At 45.7% G+C, this 20,748-nt stretch overlaps 2 protein-coding genes across 3 annotated transcripts; one reads left to right on the top strand and one right to left on the bottom strand.

Moving 5' to 3' along the window:
* Nucleotides 1-49: 49 nt before the first annotated feature.
* Nucleotides 50-14,372, top strand: trak2 (trafficking protein, kinesin binding 2). 2 transcript variants are annotated; one of them, XM_046382017.1, is made up of 17 exons: nucleotides 50-194; nucleotides 2,985-3,172; nucleotides 3,784-3,969; nucleotides 6,757-6,816; nucleotides 7,499-7,575; nucleotides 7,673-7,789; nucleotides 7,899-8,117; nucleotides 8,304-8,382; nucleotides 8,483-8,613; nucleotides 8,930-9,004; nucleotides 9,211-9,348; nucleotides 9,578-9,657; nucleotides 9,973-10,113; nucleotides 10,214-10,500; nucleotides 10,659-11,177; nucleotides 11,277-11,376; nucleotides 11,460-14,372. In XM_046382017.1, the coding sequence occupies exons 2-17, from the start codon at nucleotides 3,118-3,120 to the stop codon at nucleotides 12,253-12,255; spliced, it is 3,060 nt and encodes a 1,019-aa protein (XP_046237973.1). In that variant the 5' UTR covers nucleotides 50-194; nucleotides 2,985-3,117; the 3' UTR covers nucleotides 12,256-14,372. The 2 variants fall into 2 exon arrangements, with proteins under 2 accessions (XP_046237973.1, XP_046237974.1); XM_046382018.1 differs by lacking the exons at nucleotides 50-194; nucleotides 2,985-3,172; nucleotides 3,784-3,969; nucleotides 6,757-6,816 and adding an exon at nucleotides 4,355-4,562.
* Nucleotides 14,373-14,615: 243 nt separating this feature from the next.
* On the bottom strand, nucleotides 14,616-20,408 carry trim25l (tripartite motif containing 25, like). Its single transcript, XM_046382020.1, has 16 exons — nucleotides 19,629-20,408; nucleotides 18,945-19,040; nucleotides 18,566-18,799; nucleotides 18,262-18,421; nucleotides 18,137-18,169; nucleotides 17,997-18,035; nucleotides 17,876-17,920; nucleotides 17,709-17,762; nucleotides 17,575-17,622; nucleotides 17,369-17,431; nucleotides 16,690-16,881; nucleotides 16,445-16,567; nucleotides 16,226-16,255; nucleotides 16,041-16,109; nucleotides 15,820-15,885; nucleotides 14,616-15,722 (listed from the first exon to the last, which is right to left on the bottom strand). The coding sequence occupies exons 1-16, from the start codon at nucleotides 20,256-20,258 to the stop codon at nucleotides 15,148-15,150; spliced, it is 2,457 nt and encodes an 818-aa protein (XP_046237976.1). The 5' UTR covers nucleotides 20,259-20,408; the 3' UTR covers nucleotides 14,616-15,147.
* Nucleotides 20,409-20,748: the final 340 nt, after the last annotated feature.

Below are 20,748 nucleotides of genomic sequence, written 5' to 3'. Positions count from 1 at the left end.
AGGACTTTTAATTTGACACAGATGATTGGCGCGTGATACGAACGTCACCGAGCTGCGTGTCGCACGTTGATGACTCATAGGTGTTTGCCATCTCGCTCCCTTACCCTCTATTGTTTGAGGTTCTGGTGAAGGGATTGACAGACACCGCATGTAGCACCGGAATTGCCCATGTTGTGGAATAACATTGACATAGGGTAAGTTTTATGATAATCAAACATGTTTTTAATTTCTTTAATGCCAGAGTGCCTCCCGCGTGACGAATGCTACCAGTTTTAGCTTTAGTTAGCTGTCATCCTGGAGGGGTGGGGGCGTGAAACGTTACGTTGGATCGTAATAAACACTTAAAAATGTAATAATCGATTAATTTCCATTAGATTTGGATTTCTTTTCACCTACTGATCTGTAGGTTTAGCTCATAAAACTGTAAATGTTTGCGTTAACTGGCCTGCTAAATATCAGTGTTTTGGTTAGCTAACATAAAATATTAGCATAAACGTCATCCATGGTCCGCGAAGCAGCACTATGTAGTATTAAAACGAGCTGTTTTTATTTACACAGCCCGCAAAGGTGGAAGATGCCTGAATAAGTTGCACACAAACAATTTCAGTGATCGTAAAATTTAAACCAAGTATTCGTCTATCGTTGTTGAAGTCATGCCAAAGTGAATACCAACACTTGAGGATTAATGAAAACCTTCTGAGTTGTGCGTTACTACTCAGTAAAGCATTTTTGAAATCGAAAGTTAGTTTAGATTTCAAACAGACTTATATGTGTGATATGTTATCAGGCTGGTCAGAAGAGTGTTTCATGAGGCTGTTGGTGGAAGTTACATGACGCTGTACTTCCTCTGACCTTCCAATCAGAAGTTTCTGCTTATGCTGTTAAAGTGGTCCAGTCACATGCTGCTTCCCATGCCTTATTTCTTTGAAAGTAAGCCCTCAGGTCCTGTCCAATGCGTTTGATCTAAAATGGACTTAGTGCAGATCCTCTGATGCAGCCCAAAGGAGACAGCCCGGCAAAGCAAATGAAAACAAAGTAAGGCTGGTAAGGATATCGTTGAATGCACTGAAATCTGACAAATTCAGCTTAGAGTTTCAGGAGTGGAGGGAATTAACTTGTAGGTTTTCACCTCTGCACATGATGTCATTTCTGCTGCTGGACTTGATGTAGGTCACTCTGGATAAGAGCATCACCTGACTGCTTAGATTAGACATGAGGGGAGATGAAGCCTGGAAAAAGCTGCTGTAAGCACACAGTCGCTCTGGGACAGCTGTGACAGACTAGTGTTGTCTATTTTGCTGCTGAGTTGTCCTTGTCTCACAGATTGCTGTCAGGGCTGCTATCTTGCTGCTTGCTGCTGCTGATATTTTACACCTTTGTAATGTGCAGTAATCTTTAGGGATTTCCAGGCTGCAGTCAAAATTTTCGCCAGCCGTGTAAAGCCAAAGGAAATGGTGTTCTGTTAGCTTTAGGCCTAGAAGTACATTTCTTTGCTGTTTCATTTCTAAAATGTTAACTCTCCAAATCAGAAGAGCGTACAATAAACAAGAAGATGTCTGTCTTTGACGGTGTTACTGATGAGATGACTCATAGGCACTTGGTCAAGATCAGCCTTGGCATTTTAAATCAGGAGAAATAAGAAGCTTCCACCTCGATGACACTGCTGTGATTGGTATGAACATAATGGATGCAGAACAATCATCTTGATTGACATAAGCAGTATTTCGTGCTCTTAGCTCTAATATGGATATGACAATTAAAAGTCTAGTCAATACCAGTGTCATTAACGGGTCAGAACAGTGTGTCTGCCGGTATCTAATGGTAAACAGCACATTTAGGCTGTAGCATTGCGTGCCTCGCAGTAATCTCCTTTATGGAGGAAGCAGCTTCAGATTCAGTGTTATGTAAGCAGAGGGTGAATGTTGCCCAAGCATTCTGTCTTTCCAATGGCACACTTACTGATATGCGCACACCACACACCCCAGCACAGATTTGCTTGTGATGTCCATATGCACAGGCTGGGCACTAAGATCAGTGATGCAGATGGTGCTGGGGTCATAAGGGATGGTAGGATGTATGAACCCGTGCAGTTATCCTGTTCATTATTCTATTCATTCAGTGGTATAATGTCTTCTGTGGCTCTGGCTTTTCTAAAGTCTAAGAAAATAACACTAATGATGTCCCTTTACTGCATGTTTTTAATCTTCCCATGAGCAGAGGGTTAACAGTGATCGCCACTTAGTCATGCCAGAGTGCGAAAAGAGGAACCAAAAGATTACTATGCTGTACAGAAGAACGTATTCGCCACTGGACAGATGCCTTCATTTTCCCAATTCTCTCATGGGAGCTCAGCCCTTGTAAGAGAGTGCGTCCTGTCTCATTCCTAAAGAGATACGCAACAGGATGTGGAAGGGCTCTGTCTCACCCCTCAGCCCTCCCTTAAAACAGTATGTGGCACATAAGAAGTGAATAAAAATGCATCAGAGTTATAGCAGTGGGCCCCCTTTGTGCTTGTCTTTAATTCTTTTCTGAATTCTGAGTGACTTTTTATCAATCCCAAAAATTCCTTTTGTCACAATGAATGAGAGTAGAAACATGAGGTTTTACAGCTTGACTGAGGTCCTTTATAAAGGTGTAGTGGCACATCAGATCTGAGACTAAAGAAGATTCCAGACCATCAGCAGTTAAAGTGTCCTACAGCAAACACAGTGGGAGGATTTAAATGCCAGCAACAGTGGGAAGGAGAAAAGAGAGAGGGCAGCAGAGGGAAGTGATGAATGTTGTCAGCAGCCTGGAGTCAAAGACAGTCCATGCACACACACTGATCATAAGCCACAATATTGCACCACCACTAAAGTGATTTTAGTGAAACTGTAACGACTGAGTCTAAACTGCCTTGTAAACATGAGCAAATGTGACCTAAAACCTATGTGTAGTTGTTTTTTTGTTTTTTTTTTAAAACATCCTCCACTTTCTCTCCTCAGGTAAAGGTGTGTGCAGGCACCACCCATAAATGCAGGAGCAGGATGTGATGGCACAGGCCTAGCTGTTCCCATTTTTTGTCCAGCTTTGTGTTTGCGAGTAGGGAGGGACCCCCTCCTGCTCCAAGGACAAGAGATGTTTGAAGCCAAACCCCGGGCGGTGGAGAAGAAAGAGTCGAGCACAGAGACAGGTAGTGTGTTTGTGCTGGGCACCGTAATATCATCTGTGAAACAACTCAAATGGTACAGTATGGTGGATATAAGCTTTTTCCAAAACAATGCTCTGTCCTGAAGTACAGTGTGTTGTCTCTTTGGGCCTGATGCTATTGTTAGCCCCATCTGTCCCAGTAAACCACATGGTTGCTCAAGTGGAAGGACATTGGCTTGTATAGCCCCTGAGCCAAGAAAACACACACACACACACACACACACACACACGTACATACATATTCAGCACTTGCTCTCAGCACATTCACTGCAGTCTGAAATTCCTCTTCTCACCAGGGCTGCACAATTTTAACAAAATAAAAGAAACAATAACTACTTTTGTTGTATAGTATATTATTGTCATTTTACGATAACTTGATGCCATCAGTATCAGTATATGATATGTGACAATAAGATGATAATATATACAATAAGTCGATTATGTGAGCAGGTCTATTATGTTTTTGACGTGAATGGGGTAATTCCTAAAATGGTGAGTTGTCCCTTTTATAGCATTGCAGGGACCAACCACATGTCTGAGTGGATTATGAGTGCTAGACTGTGGATTATATTTTAGTTGTCTTCTAACCCACAGATGAGGGGCTGGGCAGCAGTGGGAAGCACTATGGCTCGGGCTCACTGGGCTCTGGCTCGGCCGGCTCCGTCTACCTGTCAGACAGCCAGGACTGGGTGATCTCCCCAAGCTGCTCTCCAGACGATGGCCCAGGCCAACACAGTGCCATCTCCCCCGTGCTGGCCGAGGAGACTTTCCGCTACATGAGTAAGTGTTTGTATTCAGATCTCAACAGTTTTAATCTAAATGGTCAAGTTGTATGTTTTTCTAGCTTTTCTATTTCTCTCCATCTGCTTTCTTTTGATTGGTCAAACGTGTGGCGACTTCACAGAGCAGATGGTGCATTTGTTTGTGTGTGTGTGTGTGTGTGTGTGTAGCTCAGTGCATTAGACACATGAGGAATTCATTTTATACAACACACATCTTCCTGAATTAAATTCACAGGGATTTAGTGAGGATATTTTTTGGCACAGGGCTGTCATTGTGTGTATTTGTCTTTGCTTGTGTGTCTGACAGTGTGTGTGTGTGTGAGAGAGAGAAAGTGGGAGTGTGTGTGTGTGTGTGTGTGTGAGAGAGAGAGAGAGAGAGTGAGCAAGAGGAATCCACTCATCCAGCCAGAGTTAAGTGTGGCTGAGTTCAAAGCCAGGGCCAGAGTCACGGGACAGAGAGTGATGACGGGGGGAGGAGAGGGACAGAGCAGGCTGACAGGGGATGAAGACAGGACATTAGGCAGAAGAGTGGGATCATGCCGGTTTTAAACATCCACAGTGAGGAGGTTTACGATAGCTTTGTTATGGAAGGTGAGTGGAGGTGGTGCCTGGTGTGTGAGAGACACATGTGAGCTCGTGTGACTGCAGAAGCAGCTCCAGTCATGTCTGCAAGGTCGGGCAGAACGTGACAGGGTGGAGGGCAATGCTGTGTGTGTACAACTGTGTGTAAATAATTGCCGTGAAAGACAGGAAGTGGACAAATCTGAACAAATGCTTGCATGTTTACATTCAAACAAGTTGTGGTATGCGGATGCGGTGGTGATGGTGGGATAGACATGACTTCCTGTGTGTGTTTTTGGCTTTCATATTCCTCCTTGGTGAGACATTTGCTCCACTTCTGCAGTGTAAAATCAGCCGAGGCCTATTAATAGTGCCTAATGCACTCAGAGCGGCATGGCATGCTAATATTCAACCCCCCCCACCGGTTGTCCTAAAGCAAATATATGAGTGTATATACAGAAGAGAAGGGTAGTTTTGACTCACTTAGACAACAGCTTACAGATTCCAAACATCCACTTTGATGACACGAGTATCTCAGATATCAAGTGTCCCATTTTTGTGTCATGTTGTGAAATTGGAAGAAGGGTCCTGCTGATGCAGGCTAGGGAAAAATGCAGTTTGAACAGCAGAGAATCTGTTAAAGTATCAGCTTGGTTTGGATATAATTATTGATTAAGTTCTGAGTCTGTGGTTTTGTCTGAAGCGATGAGTCACTGACTCATGGATAGAATTCCTTGTCGGATCAGCCTGACTCTAATGCTTTCTGGTCTTGGAAACTCTGACCTCACGTGTGTGTGCGTGTTCTGCCTCATCCAGCCTCACAAAACCACAACACAGCTGACACCATTTGACTTGCCTCTATCTCAGTGCAATGTATAGATTGTCAAACTGGACTTTTGTCCCTAACTTTCGCATTTGACTGTGTGAAACTGGTCCTGGATTTTCAAATTTGCTTTTTTTTTAGCCAGTTGAATTGCTAATCATTACTTTTTATGTATTTGTAATAGCTGTTTTTTACTCTACTTTTGCAAATTGGGCATTTTTCATACCGTCAAATAGGTAACTGTTGCACCTGTATATGGTATAGATAGATAGATTTATTATACCAAAGGTCCAAAGTGTACACGGTGTGTCTTATCGACTCACTCACTGACCGTTGCACTGTGTGCGATTATGCATTCATGCATGCATGAAAACAAAAGTAATGCTATTATTCACTGAACTGGGTTATGCAGTTTATTGTGGCCAGAGTTCAATTACACCACACACACCCACTGTGTGAGTGGAATCAGTTCTTTATGTAATGTTTGGTAGATCATAAGATAACTGGACTATGGGCAGGAGTTATACAATAACCTCACACTTTTCCTGGCAGGTCAAGGGATATGTGTGTGGTTGTGTGTGCGAGACATCATTTTTCATCAATTGAACAGCAGCACGAGAGATTATGTGTCGTTGGTCTTCCTGTGTGTGTAACAAAGATAGCTCTGTTGGGCAGAGGTTATTTTGAACTGTTTGTTGTCGGAGGGGCGTCGAAATCCAGAGGTCACCGAAGACCTCAGATTACTGGATGTCATCTCTCATCCACCTCAGCAGCTGCTTCACTGTCGAGCTCTGCTTATTGCATTTAACTCCTGCTGAAATGCAGAATGTTTCACCATACAAAAGATTGCAGCTGTCTTACAAACAAATTAATTAACTGCACTTTATGGGTCTTTGTTCACCAAACTGTTGAAATTAAAGAAGGTGTCCAAAAACTTAATCTTTGGCTGCAAATATAACCAAAAAAACAGTGACTAATAAGCAAGGGATTAAGAATGTGTTAAGAATGTGGTTTGGTTAGAGTACGGAGTTCATCCTCGGTCTGTTGAATGATTCTCAGTAAAAGGCAATGATTCAGTGATTGGAGATGCCACTTTTCTTTAAACAGGTGGAAGGGGGAGCGGTGCAGCGCTGGTGACACCCACTCAGGTGCTAAAAGCAGACAAAACTAATTGATGTGTAGATTCTCTTGACTCTCAACAAACTAATGTTTCTAAATGAAGCTGATTTATTGGAGCTTCAGCTTTCACCCTCAGCTTCTTACTTCTCTCTGTGTCCTGTCTTTCTGTACAGCTCCTTTCCTTCTTTCTTTCTGTTTTTTATCCAATTCATCTTAAAACAAGCTGGTTGCTTGTTCACCTTTTAAACTTTCCATTCGTTTCTGTCTCCTGTCTCTCACTAGCATATCTTGCTTTGGAGCCCTCTTCTTATTCCCACCCTGGCTCTCAGAGCCTCTCCAAAGGTATCTTTGTCTTTCTATCTGCCTGTTCTGCTCTGCAACTTCTTCCTGTAGCTCCTGTGTGCGAGAGGGGCTTCAGTCCACAGTGTGGCTCAGACAGCTACACTTTAACCTGGATCTGGAACCACTCCAGAGCCACACATGTGGAGCCCCTCTCTGCTTTTTTGCATGTAGATGACTGCAGACCTAAGATCTGCGTAGCATAGGTCTGCTGCCTGCTACTGTAGACCGCTTGTAGTGCTGCATAGTGTGTGTGCGGTCTCTGAGTGTCTCTGTAGGGCTGTTGAGGCTGCACTGCAGATAGACCACGAGCAACCACATTGTGGATCATCAAAAGGCATCAGTAATGTTTCAGCGGTATACCTGACATCCTGTATATTTTAACCACACTAGTTCAAGCTTGATGTGGCACAGTGTGGCCAAACACAGCTACAGTAAATAAGCACATTCTAAACAAGTGACTGCTCATGTTGCTTGTGGTCGTAACATTTTATTAGGTAGTTAGTAAAGGTGGCATGCTGCAGAAGCTCATTAGTTTGGATTGATGTTTTATTTTTACTTTGAATGTTTTTTCAATTTCCCTGAATGCACATTTTGCATGCACATTCTACAGTGTGCATAAAATATTGCGCGTGTGTGTGTTTGCTCGAGTGTTTCCTGAATGTAACGTTTTCCTTCTGGCCAGTCCTCAGTGCTGATCGCGTGGAACAAATGACCAAGACCTACAATGACATGGACGTGGTCACACAACTTTTGGCTGAGGTAGGTGTCCCCTCACTTGTAAAAATGTAGTTTTCTATTAAAAAGCAAAATCTAATAGGTTGATTGACTCTTGGTGCTCTGGGCTCTTATTGGACAGCGGGACAGAGACTTGGAGCTGGCAGCTCGAATCGGTCAGTCGCTTCTGCAGAGAAACCATCTGCTGCAGGAACGCAACGAGGCCATAGAGGAGCAGCTCGCACAGGCCCTGGACCAGGTAGCTTATGCTCGAGAGTTATTTATTTAGTGAATGATTGTATGTTAACTGGACCGGATTTCAAGTCAGTTTTATTCACATAGCACCTCAAACCTTCCCCATTTGCCAGGTTCACCAGCTACAGCATGAGCTCAGTAAGAAGGATGAGTTGCTGCGGATGGTGGCCAGCGCCTCGGAGGAGAGCGAGACCGACTCGAGTGTTTCCACGCCGCTAAGGCAGCCTCTCCCACCAGGGGGAACCACCGCCGCGGCAGCACTCAGCCAGCTGGAGTCTCTGCAGAGCAAGCTGCAGGAGCTGGAGGAGGAGAACGTGGCACTGAGGTCTGAGGTACGAGTTAGACACATGACAGGCAAACATATAGTGGAGTACAAAACTGAAAATAAAAGTGGAAATGAAACAGTGGTAGAGGAAGTTGAAAGATTAATCCTTCCAGTTAGTGTTCCGTTTTTCATTGTCCTTAGTGATTATAATTATTGTAAAATTAACTGAATGACCAGTTCCTCTCCACTCCAGGCACGTCAGCTGAAGCATGACACCATCACCTATGAGGAGAAGGAGCAGCAGCTAGTGAGCGACTGCGTGAAGGAGCTCCGTGAGTGAGACACACACACATTTACACTGAAAAGACACTAACGTCTAACATCAAGACATCTGGCTCGTTTTAACTTGTGTCTGCGTGTGTGTTGTTCTAGGCGAGTCCAACAGCCAGATGTTGTCCCTGACAGATGAGCTGTCTCAGAAGAACGAGGAGCTGCTCAGACACCAGGAGGAGATCGCTCAGCTGCTCTCTCAGATAGTGGAGCTGCAGCACCGAGTGAAGGAGGTGGGAGGAGTGAACTACTGTTAGAGATAACATGGACTACTAGAGTCAGGCTCCTGTTATGAATCACATGACTGTAATCTGGACTTGGGAAAATTAAAAAGCTTTGCTACTTATCTAACAACAGTGACTCATGACTTTAACATTTTGGCTTGATATTGTCCCCAAGCACAAAGGGTAATCAGGACTGTAGAGCAGTGATGTTTTCATGACATTCAGGTACAAAGAAGTGAATGTTGTCGCACAGACCTGACATTTGACTATCAGAAGCCACAAGCGAATACATTTTTGGTGTGTGTGTGTCTGTGTTTCGACACAGCTGGCTCTGGAGAAAGAGGAGCTGAGGATCCACCTGCAGGCCTCTAAAGACGCTCAGAGGCAGCTCACAGCAGAGGTACACACACACACACACACACACACACACACACACATACACATGGACACAGACAATAGCTCACATATCCTTTGTAGTTCTAATCCAGATGAAATCAGTTTCAGGATCCTATTTAAATTGTGGCTAAAATAAATTTAGAGGATCAATTTAAATTCTTTTAAACTGATCTTAATCTGATCCTGTGCTTGTGTGCGTGTGTGCTGCAGCTGAACGAGCTGGCGGACAGGAATGCTGAGTGTGTAGAGATGCTCCATGAATCCCAGGAGGAGATCAAAGATCTCCGCAATAAAAACACTCCCTCTGCTGGGATGCGAAGGCACCTTTCCTACGGCCTCTACCCCATGGTGAGAGAAACCCACTCACAGGTTTTATGTAGACAGAAAGAGAACTGAGCTCTGAGACACGGCGTGTTTGTCACATAATGTTGCAAAATTTCTTTACAGTAATCTACCTCTGATTATCTGCTACACTTACCGTATTATGTGGTCTTTTGTGAGATGTTGCTTGGTTGTTGTGGTTTGCAGCAAAGCTTCAGAGGGATTTAAACATGCATGTGTGTGTGTGTGTGTGTAGGACTCTCTGGCTGCAGAAATCGAGGGCACCATGAGGAGAGAACTGAGTGTAGAGGAATCGACCGCCTTTCAGGACCAAAGGTCAGAAACCCCAAACTTCACCAGTGTAACATCCAGATCTAATGAAAACAACTGGTCTGTTTGGGATTCTTCCTTACTGGGATTGAGTACACTGGTCTGATTTTCCTAACAAGAGTTAAATCCTATTTCCCAACAGAGACTCATTGAGTAAATTTAGTGTGCCTGTGTTACATTTTCTTTATACCTGTTCAAATAAATCTAAACTGTTTCTATAGGACACATCAAGCACTCAGTCCAAAAGTCAACATTTATTTACATCACTCTTCTTTTGGACAGATGACAGATGTAGTTGATAGCATTTTGTTCTCTGTGTAGAATATCCCATAAGCGAGTCTTCCAAACAGTCCGTGCCATCAACGCCTCAGCATCACGAGCAGCTTCAGCCACCCCTCCTATCCCCGGCTCAGGGCACAGCTCTCTAGTGATGACTGCACAGCCCTTCCAGTCCAGTCAGGGGTACGTTACAAAGAATATTAGCTTCCTGTCTTGCATTTTGCGTAAAATTAGAGCCTTTTCAGCTCAGTAAATCTGTGTGTATGTGTGTGTGTGTTGGCAGGGAGGAGGTGCAACTGGGCCAACCTGGCTGTCCAGGAGGAAACGACCTGACCAGGGCCCTCCATCGCCTCTCGCTGCGACGACAGAACTTCCTGAGCGAGCGTCACTTCTTCCAGGCGGAGCGCGAGAGGAAACTGCAGACGCTGGCTGACGAGGAGGCCAGCGAGTGCAGCTCGCCCATGGGCAGCCACCTCTCCTCTTTCACCAACCTGTCGGAGCTCTCCTTCAGCTCCAGCGTTTTCAAAACCTTCCTGCCCGAGAAGCTCCAGATCGTCAAGCCCATGGAAGGTAATGTTTGGCTTAAAAATTTGTAGTCCTATTATTATCATCACAGTTGACATATATGTCATATATGACATATATGGACATGAAAAAACACACTGAGGCTGGCAGTTTGAACAAGGTTTGAAACATCAAACTGTAACACTGTAGCATTTCTTTGCCAGGCTCACTGACACTCCATCACTGGCAGCAGCTGGCCAAACCACACCTTGCCACCATCTTGGACCCCCACCCTGGGGTGGTGACCAAAGGTTTTTGCCCGTTGGCTCAGGATGCTGTCTACCGCCTATCTGACATGGAGGAGGATGAGGAGGATGGAGAGCACAGTGGCATTGGTGTCCTGGAGAAGGGTGCTGCAGAGCAGGGCAAGGAAGAGGAGGATGAGGAAGAGGAGGAAGGTGGGATCACCTTCAAAGTGCGCTTTTCGTCTACGCCAGAGGAGAGGAAAGACAGGAAGAATTCGGTGCCCCCTGTCCCTGTCCCGCCCCTCTCGTGCGCCCTGCCGACATTACCCGCAACACTTGCCACTTCCTCCACGGTCACATCAACCCTATGCCTGACCCCCACAACACATCACGTCACTGAGAAGTGCAGCCTATCATCTCAACCCATTCCAGGAGTAAGCACAACAATGATCCAAGGTCTGATTTGCAGCTCGACATCAACAACAGCATCTTCCTCCGGTAAATACAACTTACAGAAAGGGAATACACAACACAATGTATTTCAGTGAGGAGCCATCACAAATAGCCATCTCATAACCTGATTGTTTGTATGTTCAGTCCAAAATCCAGGAAAATGTCAGAGCTCCACTTTCTCCACCTACACCTTCACGACCTGTCGCATCATGCACCCCAGTGACATCACACAGGTTACCGCAAGGTAGGTCCCCCTCACACAGCCGTTGTTCAATTGTTGTCATGCTGACAATTCTCTCTTCCCTCATCTTGTCTTCTGTTTTTCAGTTCTCAGTCGTCGCTCTTGGCCAACACACCCAGTTCCATGAGGACAGGTCCCAGTACCCCCTTGACTCCTTGCAGACTGAGTGTGGGTGACTCCTTTCCCCCTCAACGTCCCCCTGCGCCACCTAGTGGCCTGACTAGGCTGGTCCTTGAGAGAGGCATTTCTGCTCAAGTTTCCACTGACACCCCCCCTTCATCCCCGAAGCCCACACTTCGGCAGCCCCTGTTCCGCCTCCTCCCAAGCACACCTCCTAACTCCCCCTCTCATTCCCCTCCTCCATCCCCAGTGCCCAAGGAGTCCCGCCAGCACCCAACAATTGACAATTTCCTAGCCTCGCGGCCGGCCGAGCTTTTTCTCCAGGATGTTTACGGGTTGAATTTGGGCCGTGCGCCACATCCCGACCTGCCGAGCTCTTCCCAAGAAACCCCAGCGCTTGTCCCATCCCCTAAGCCAGGCACAACCAGACCAGAACCACTTAACGTCGGCCTAATGGAGAGGCTGCGGCGGCTGGGATTCACCAAGGTGCTCCAGGGTGCAGAATCTGAAGCTTCAGTGCCACGCCAAGATTCTGCTACTTTTGTGTCAGCAGGCGGAGGAAGCCTATTAGACGGCCTGAGGCGCAACCAGAGCCTCCCAGCCATGATTGGTGCCCGAGCAGGAAAGTCATCCTCTAACCCAACACCTCCTCCTCACCCCACCTCCTTGGCCCTCCCCCCGCCACCCTGGGGAAACCTCAAAGAACGTCGTCGACATCTTGCCTCTGTCTCCCATGTCCCGTCAAGTTTGGCCAAACACTAAGGGGAGGTGATGTTTGGGCACACAGTCCAGAAGATGAACCCCTCCTTTTACACCTCCATCCTCTTCTTCCTCCCCTCATCTCTCCTCCTTTCTGCCTTTGGAGAGAGGAGTCAGGGCATCTGTTGGGCAGAACAATCCCTCCCTTTTCTGACTTTTAAAGCACAATTAAACTAAACTGACTGTTTTTAGTGATACCGCAGTGTCTGCGCTTGTTGATGTTTGCCATGATGCGAGATATCAAGGCCTTAGCTTGCGTCTGAGTGGGTTATTCAGCTCCTGCTACCTTCTCAGCTGTGTATGAATCTTAATTAGGTTATGTAGTTTTCCTGTGGAGCTCTGGATGTTCAGGTACAGGCAGAGGGGGTGATGGAAGGACAGTGTGTAAGTGAACAAAGGTTTGAGGATGTGGATTAGAAAAGAACAAGAGTTCAGATGAAGGCATGGAAGGAAGGGAGAGTGTGGTCTTAGCATGTTTATTCTTATCAGAAGAGGAAGTAAGTGAAAGGCAAAGAGCGAAGGTCTGAGCATCCAGAATCTGTTTCAAGGGCTTGCGTAGTGGGTTGGAAAAGCTTTAGTCTGTAGTAGAACAGTATCATCTGTAAATCTAAACTTTTACAGTCAGAAGAGAAGGGATTCAAAATGCTTTCATCACTGACTAGAAGACTTTAAGTGCTAGCTGGATTGACAACGTACTGCCAGGCTAATTTTGTAGTCCGACCAGGCTGTTAACATGCCAGTATTAATATTCTAATGATTTTACAGTAGTCCATTGTTGCACGGTTGTCTGGTGACATCCATGTGCCGTGTCCCCTTCTCCCGCCTCTTGCAAGCGTCTGCATGACTCAAAGCGACCTTGCCCACGGGTCCCAGCATGCACCTGTCGGCAGACTGGTGGGGCCAGGCTGAAGGCGAGGTCCGAACCACATCAGACGCCAGACAAATGGGAAAAAAAAAAAAAAAAGAGAGAAAAGGCTGCCTTTTCCTTCAGGTCCTTGTGTTTTGTGTGTTTTTATTGGTATGAGGCCTTACGTAGAAGCCAGCACTGTTATGACTTGTGTTCCTGTGAAGCCACGTTTGTATATATGAGTTGCACTCAGTGGGATTTGGAGGTTGACTTTGCGTGTTCATTCGAGGATCACTTCTTCATTGGAAACATTTCACCACGGCCTTGGGAGCAAATTTTATTCGTTTTCGGCCACCACCCTTTATCTCAGGCTCGTGGGATGTTCAGGTTCAATTTGTTGAGAGGGAAACAACCATTGACACGTTTTTTGAGTCGTGTATTACATCCAGGTTTATTATAGGTGGTGGTTTTTTATGTGGTTAAAATATATCTTGGGGTTATCTCAAGTTCACACACTGGCCAGCAGGTAGGAGTGTTCCTGTAGGAGAACATATCAACGTTCATCCTGCGTACCACTTTGTAATGTGTTATTTAGATACGAGGAAGCGTGAAGCCGTGTGCTCGATCCCTTTGACCTGCTGCTGCCCCTAACATTCATTAGTCCAACCAGACCCTCCCGCTCATTCACTGCACTTTTACTTTTTTTTTTTTACGTAACCTTTGTTTTACTGACGTCAGTATTTGAAGTTAGATTCCAACATATTAATGAGAAATTTTGGCGTAACACGTGTCTCTTGTAACACTGTCGGCTAACACCTTGAGATTTTAATATTTGTCGCAGTATTTTTTGTTATGCTTTTTTTTGCTTTCCACGTGTAGAGGCCCAAAGGGAATTGAGCCAAAACTTTTATTTTGAAGAAGTTGAATACTCTGGCTAACATGTATGTGATGCATTTTGTGTTAATAAGCTATAATATATTTAACTAAGGAAGAAGAGCTTCAGTTTATTGTTATATGTGTCCGTAGGACTGGGAGGAGATGCAAGAAGGCACATCCAGACTTCTCATATCTTTAGATTTGTTGTAGTTGTCATATCCTCTTTTTCCCCAGGAAACAAGAGGTTCTGGTTTGTGTCTTTCTTTGACTAAAATTTAAAATGTTCTGTGATTACTCCATGCCTCCCCTCTAAGCTCATGATCCTCTGTAAACTGCTCATGGCTATTATTCTGTTGCCTCTTTTTTAAAATAAAGCAAAGGAAACAAAGTGTCTGAATCACTGACTGGTTTCATTATGACTCATATACTGTGGAAGAACTTGTGCAGAAAGTCTGATGTGTGTGTTTGTGTTTGTGAGATGTCACAAGATCCAAACTGGATTTGTATTTGATGACCGAGAACATGGCAATTTTTTTCCCCTTAAACTGACAAAAATAAAATCCACATCTGCTCTCAGCTACACACACACACACACACTCCAGCCCAAAGCCTAAGGAGACATCCTGAAATGTTTCACCCGATAACCAAATTATATTCAGTTTATTGTCACAGTGGATGAAAGAAACCAGAAAATATTTACATTTGAAAAGCTGAAATCAGAGAATTTTTCATAAAATTGACTCAGATTGTTTAATCGATTATCAAAATAGTTGCAGGTTAATTTAATTGTTGACAACTCATCGACTTATCACAACAGCTCTGTACTGTAGTACTGTAGGAACTGGTCCACAAACCAAACTATTGGACAAAACACAATTTGGACTTTAGAGACCACAAACATCCATCCAAGAGTCCATGCAGTAGTTTTTGTGATGAACCAGCCAACAGGCTGATGTTTCCATTCACATAGCCAAGCTTCTAGCATGGCTGTAAACAATGCAGCGATTGCTTTTGGCGTGGAACCCAAACTTGTCTCACAAAGTGCATTTAAAATATGAAAAAAGGGACAAAAAAGCTTTCAGTCACTGCTAACAGCACGTCCGAGCTGCTGTGTTTAACTCTGAAGTCAGTTGTTCTGATGACGTGAATGTGGCCTGTCAGTGCCTGCGTCCTCATATGGGACAGATCTTGATGCTGTCAACGCTGGAGCTGAACTGGCCCAGGGCGAAGTCCAGACCCACGCCGACTCCACTGCCCACCCCGAAGGCAGCGTAAAGCGGCTGGGTGAAGTTAGCTCGGAAGGTGTGAAGGTGTGTCATGCTGTCTGCCACACTGTAGAACGCCAGCGTCCCAGTGGACAGGTCCAGGAAGATGCCCAGGCGGGGTGAGTAGGTGACCGGTATGTCCCTCTTCTGGTTGTCGTGCATGGCAGAGCAGCAGGTGTCCGACAGCTCCAGGGTCCAGGACTGGGCATTGTAACCGAGCCCCGACCTGGCGTCTGAGCCCTTCCTGTTCAATGCTGCATACGCTACGCCCATAGATGAGCCCCGACCCCTCCACTCCACCTCCCAGTAACAGCGCTGGGCGGACAGCGGTGTCTCGCAGATCACCTGGGTCCAGCCGTCAAAACGCTTTGGAGTGTCGTGGTAGGCCTGCGCCGCCGCCTGCAGGGTTGCTTTAGTGTTGCCTTCAGAGAGAGCCAGCCGCCGATGGGCCGTGTTGGGGTCAAGGGTCAACGTGACAGAGTCTAGGAAGGAAGAAGTTTAATTAACAATCCCTGCAGCAGACGCAGACAACTCATCTCTGAATAAAACGTAATATTGTAGTTAAACACTGAGACTCACACTGTAGAAACTCCTCTCTGGTCCTCGGCTCTGGGGCCTGGATGCTGTCAATGTTGATTTCTCTCACTGGAAAATGTGCAAAGAGGTGCATTTTGCAAACAGTTACAATGCAATATATTGTCCAATTAGTCTTTTGTTACATTCATCACAATATATTTTTATTTGCTGGTGTTGCTTGTTCATGTTTCTTTTCTCAAAATGGCAACACAAAGGTTACTCACATCCAGGGAAAATAGGAGCGTGATTCATGGTGTTGGGGGTAGGCGAGTCCAAGAAGAGACCAGGATTAACTGTCCAATGTTAAGACACATTAGTATGAACATGCCTAAGTTTAAGTGATTAGGACTGAATGTGACAACGAAACAAAATAATAAGAATTTTGTATATATGAAGGCAGCCATCTTACTTTCCGTTTCAGGCAGAGCAGCCATAGCCCCTGTTGAGTGCACACAAGTCACACACTTAGTCTGGGTAATCAATATGCTGTACAGCTATGTACGTAGGGCAAAATGCACTCAGCTCTTGTTTGCTCTCATCTATTTGTTCTGTTTGTAACTCCCTGAATACTGAGATGCTTATAACACTAAGGTCAGAGAGGAGGTCATGCGAGGGGGTCAGGCCTTACATGGGTTTCCTCCTGTAGATGGTGTGTCATTGGCTGGGGCAGCAGGGGTGGCTGGGTTGGTGCCACGCCGATGAGAACGGAAGATGTTGCTGATCAACGCGATTGAGCCCATCCGATTGAAACCTGACCGAACCAGGAGGAGAAGACCAAGCAGAACATGAGCATTTATTGCTTGTCACTGTTGTATTAGAAAGGTGTTGCAAGTTGGTGGAGTTTTATTTTCTTTCCAAACATTGTTTTTGTACCTCCAGTTGATGCTGCTGCCGGAGCTGGAGCTGGAGCTGGAGCTGCTGTGGCTGGAATGGGAGTTGGAGCCGGGGTCAAGGCTGCAGCAGGGGCAGCCTGGCTCTGACTGGACCTGCTCCAAAGAGACTGGGACTCTCTGCGGCTTGGAGTGGGACTAGGTCTGGGGCTGGGTCTGGGATTGGTCTCCCTCACTGGTTGGAAGACACGTGAGATATTAGATCAAGGTTGGGTTAAGTTGATAACAGCTTACCAAATACATTCATTACTTCTCTGGTAATTATGTTTGGAAATTTTATTCCATCCACAGAGTACTGATTTTATTAAACTAGATCATTCACTTTAATTTTAAATCAATACTATAGGTGAAATGCTGTATCCTACATTTCCCATAATGCACCTGAATAATGTCTTTAATGAGATCCGATCACATTACAGACCCACATCTCTCAAACCGCACACCTTCTCTTTGTCAAGCCTCCTGTTAGAACCTTGTGGTCTCCAAGCACAAGGTGTGATGATGTCATCATGGCATCATCATGCGAACATGCTGATGTTTGTCAGGTGTAACGTTCACCTCCTTTGACATGCTTACGGAAACATTTCTTGCAGCAGGAACTAACTGCCAAATTATCATCAGGAAGTCTCGACATCCTGCCAGGCAAAGTAAAGTGAACCTACCTGTCTCTCTGTCCTCTCTTCTCTGTCTGTCCCGCAGTCTAGGCGAGCTTGTGTTTCCTCTGTCTGCAACAGGAAAGAAGAATAGTTTTAAAACATGCACACACACACACACACACACACACACATTTTACTGCTCCATCCTTGGTAGTGACACACACTGCAGGTTAATTTAGGGGATTTTCAACAGCACACACACAAACTCTCACCTCGTGGTGCGTCTCTGCTCCTCACGTCTTGATTTTTTGGGCCTGTACCTGATAATGAAACGTCATGTTTAACAAGGCCTGTGTGTGCTTTTAATGTTGTCAAATATATTATAATGAACATCAGTGTACGGTACCAAATCCTCGTCTGTCTGTACTCCGTGCTCCAACTGAAATATTGGGGGTGGAAGCTGTAAATCACAAAAGAAATCGTGTAAACACTACACCTAGTTATGCAAAAGACAACAAAGCAGAAAGATGAAGTAATGGTGGTGAAATGTGGATTTAAAAACCCCGGACCTACCTGGTGAACGGCTGTTGGTGTTGCGAGAGCCCAGACCAGAAAACACTTTAAAAAAGGTGAAATTAGTTTCAGGTTTGTGACATATTCAGATTTAAAAAAATAAAATAAAATCAAGACTCACATTTAAAAATCCCTCCTTTCTGTCCCGCGTTGCGGTTGGCTACATGAAATGAGAGGAAGTCACTGTTTAGCATGAAGGTTCGACAACAGCTACACCATTTGCTCTGCTCAGGTTGAAAATATAAAAAGGCTGGAACTTACAGTCTTTCAGAGTGAACAGTGTCGTGTCATTGACTGGAAGAGAAAAGACAGTAAGGTGAAGACAGATGACAGATGAGACATGGCAAGAAGAAGAGGCAGGACCAAACAACACTCTCATGACAGACCTTGTTTGGTGATCTTGCTCAGCTCCTGGTTGCACAGATCCTCCACCTTCTCCCTGAGGTCCAGGATGGCGTCTCGTACAGGCTCTAGGGAAGCTTCTGGATTGACCACCACCGGGGGCAGGTCCCCCGACTCCAGGGGAGTGCACATGGACTCACATGTCTGAAAAAAATGTGAAGTTTGACTTTTGAAAGATGAGAAGAGAAAACTATGTGACCATAAAGTCTTGTGTGAAGACAGCAAGGTTTCTTCCCCAAACAGTGATATTACCCCCACAGTTAGTCTGAACTTCCTGGTCTGGCCTACCTGCAGATAGTGGATGTGGTCCTCGCACCGTACGAGGTCCTTCATCTCCGTGTCCCTCTTCTTCAGCTCCTTGATCTCAGCCTCCAAGCTGTCAGCGACCTCCTGAGCCTGGCCCATCTTCTCCTGGCCTGCCTGATCCAGCACCTCCTCCAGCAGCTCCTGCAGACGCTCCACCGAGCGCTGCAGCTCTGACAGCGCCTGCTCCGTGTCATCATGTACCCTGTCTGCAGAACGCTGTTCAGGCAGGGAAGGAGACCAGCATGCCACAGTATGCATACAGTAAGGCCCAGCTGCACTTATCTCAAATAAATGTGAAATTTGTATGAAGTTTGGATTCATTTTGAGCAAACTTAACAAGGATAAAGTTCTTCTAACCGACCTTCATCACCTCCATCACCTTCTTCAAGTCTTTCAGCTCCTGCTCTCTGTCTTTCAGTCTCTGCTGATTCTCCGCCTGCATCTCTGACAGCACTTTCTATAGCAGAATACATGAGGACGTGGCATCAGAACAACCTCTGACAAACATGAGAAAGCATGACAGGGTGGAGAGTTATGAACGGACAGGAATGTAGTTAGGAATGTCCTCAGCCGGGCTGGAACCTCAGTCAGACACAAAGAAGAGAGGACGACACCTTAAACAGAAACCCAGAACAATGGACAGATAGCAGGCCGGTGATACACACATCGGCTTATCGTCTACTGTAGAAACAACTGCCCACTTTCTGTTTAAAGGTCCTTTATTACACAAATCAAGCATTTTATGCTCTGTTTTAAGTGTTTAATAAGTCAGAATTACTCAAGTATTGATAATGTGTGTTCAGACAGAAAGTAAAGCAAACGTTGTCATATCATTATTAATTTAAAATCATCAGTAGCAGCCCTGTTTGACTGATTAGACCTTTAACTGGCTATATTTAATTACTAAAAAGTGTTTTACTCAGCCGATCAGCCGATACTGACTCGACAGCTGTCCCCCCCCCTCTGCTAACTGGCTGGGCCCCCCTCATCACTGCCATCTAGTCATCTGGTGCCTGAGGCCAGTGCAGCATCAGTTCTTGCCTACCTGTTTCTCCAGGCGCTCAGCCTTGGTGGACACACACTCGTGGCCCTTGTGGTGGTTGCTGGTGCACAGCCAGCAGATGAACATCTTACACTGACGACAGAAGAACTCCTGCAGGTACTTGTGCTGGGTGCAGATCTTCTCAGCCAGATTGCTTGTGGGTGCTATGAGCTCGTGCTGCTTCAGAGATTTCTTGGTGTGGTGAGGTTTCAGGTGGGCTTCACAGTATGAGCTCATACACACCAAGCAGCTCTTGACCGCCTCTCGCTGTTCTCCTTTGCACATGTCACATGCCACTGCTGAGGAGGAGAGCTTCCCCTTGGATCTAGATGCAGCAGAGGCCATACCACGGGCGCTTCGTATAGACTCACGCACATCAGCTTTGAGGGCCCCTTTGCGGAGCTGCTCCACAGCCTCAGCCAGCATGGTGTTCCTGGACAGGGAGGGCTTGGGGCAGAAGGTCTGGCGGCATTGGGGGCAGCTGTAGATCCCTTTGGGATCGTCCTTGCTCCAGTAGTCCTTGATGCAGCCCATGCAGTAGCTGTGTCCACAGGGGATGGTGACTGGATCATTTGGGAGGTCCAGACACACAGGACAGTTAAACTGCTCCTCTGTCCACAGTTTGGCACTCATGGTGACACTGTCAGACGAGTTGCGAAGAAAAGGCTGAAGGAATTAAAAATAGAGAGATGGTTACCTGCCGTGACACTCAGAGAGCAGAACAGTGAAAGAGAAAGATCCAAAGAAGTAAAGAAGTCCAGGTGCCTGGATTCACAGGTGGAAAATGTCTCACAGGTGAGAGCAGGGAGAGGTGAGCAGGGCGGGGCCAGAGCCACCGGGCAGGTCTAGCGGGGAAAACGGGTGTCGGTGGAAAACTGTTAAATGCCTGTACGTAAAGGTGTGAAAGGACTGTCTATTTGATCATTTCACCAAACCAGTGGTGAAAGAAGTATTCTGATCCTGTAATTAAGTAAACATAACAATAACCGAAGGTAATAAAAATAGGCTGATCCATTGCAAGTGCAGTATTTAATTTAAAGCGCATTACAAGTACATTATTATACAAGTATATAAGTGTTATTTGTAAAACAAGACAGATCTAGTTTTGACTATATATACAGTT

The sequence above is a fragment of the Scatophagus argus genome, chromosome 24 (genome assembly GCF_020382885.2).
Source record: "Scatophagus argus isolate fScaArg1 chromosome 24, fScaArg1.pri, whole genome shotgun sequence".
NCBI classification, from domain to species: Eukaryota; Metazoa; Chordata; class Actinopteri; family Scatophagidae; genus Scatophagus; species Scatophagus argus.
This window is presented reverse-complemented; position numbering and strand designations above follow the sequence as displayed.

Coding starts and splice junctions, on each gene's coding strand:
- trak2 (XM_046382017.1), top strand. CDS start 3,118: ATGTTTGAAGCCAAACCCCGGGCGGTGGAGAAGAAAGAGTCGAGCACA. Junction 6,817..7,498: donor CTCTCAGAGCCTCTCCAAAG/GTATCTTTGTCT, acceptor CCTTCTGGCCAG/TCCTCAGTGCTGATCGCGTG. Junction 9,005..9,210: donor AGAGGCAGCTCACAGCAGAG/GTACACACACAC, acceptor TGTGTGCTGCAG/CTGAACGAGCTGGCGGACAG.
- trim25l (XM_046382020.1), bottom strand. CDS start 20,258: ATGAGTGCCAAACTGTGGACAGAGGAGCAGTTTAACTGTCCTGTGTGT. Junction 17,623..17,708: donor TACAGACAGACGAGGATTTG/GTACCGTACACT, acceptor TTTCATTATCAG/GTACAGGCCCAAAAAATCAA. Junction 17,432..17,574: donor GAGCAGAGACGCACCACGAG/GTGAGAGTTTGT, acceptor TTCCTGTTGCAG/ACAGAGGAAACACAAGCTCG.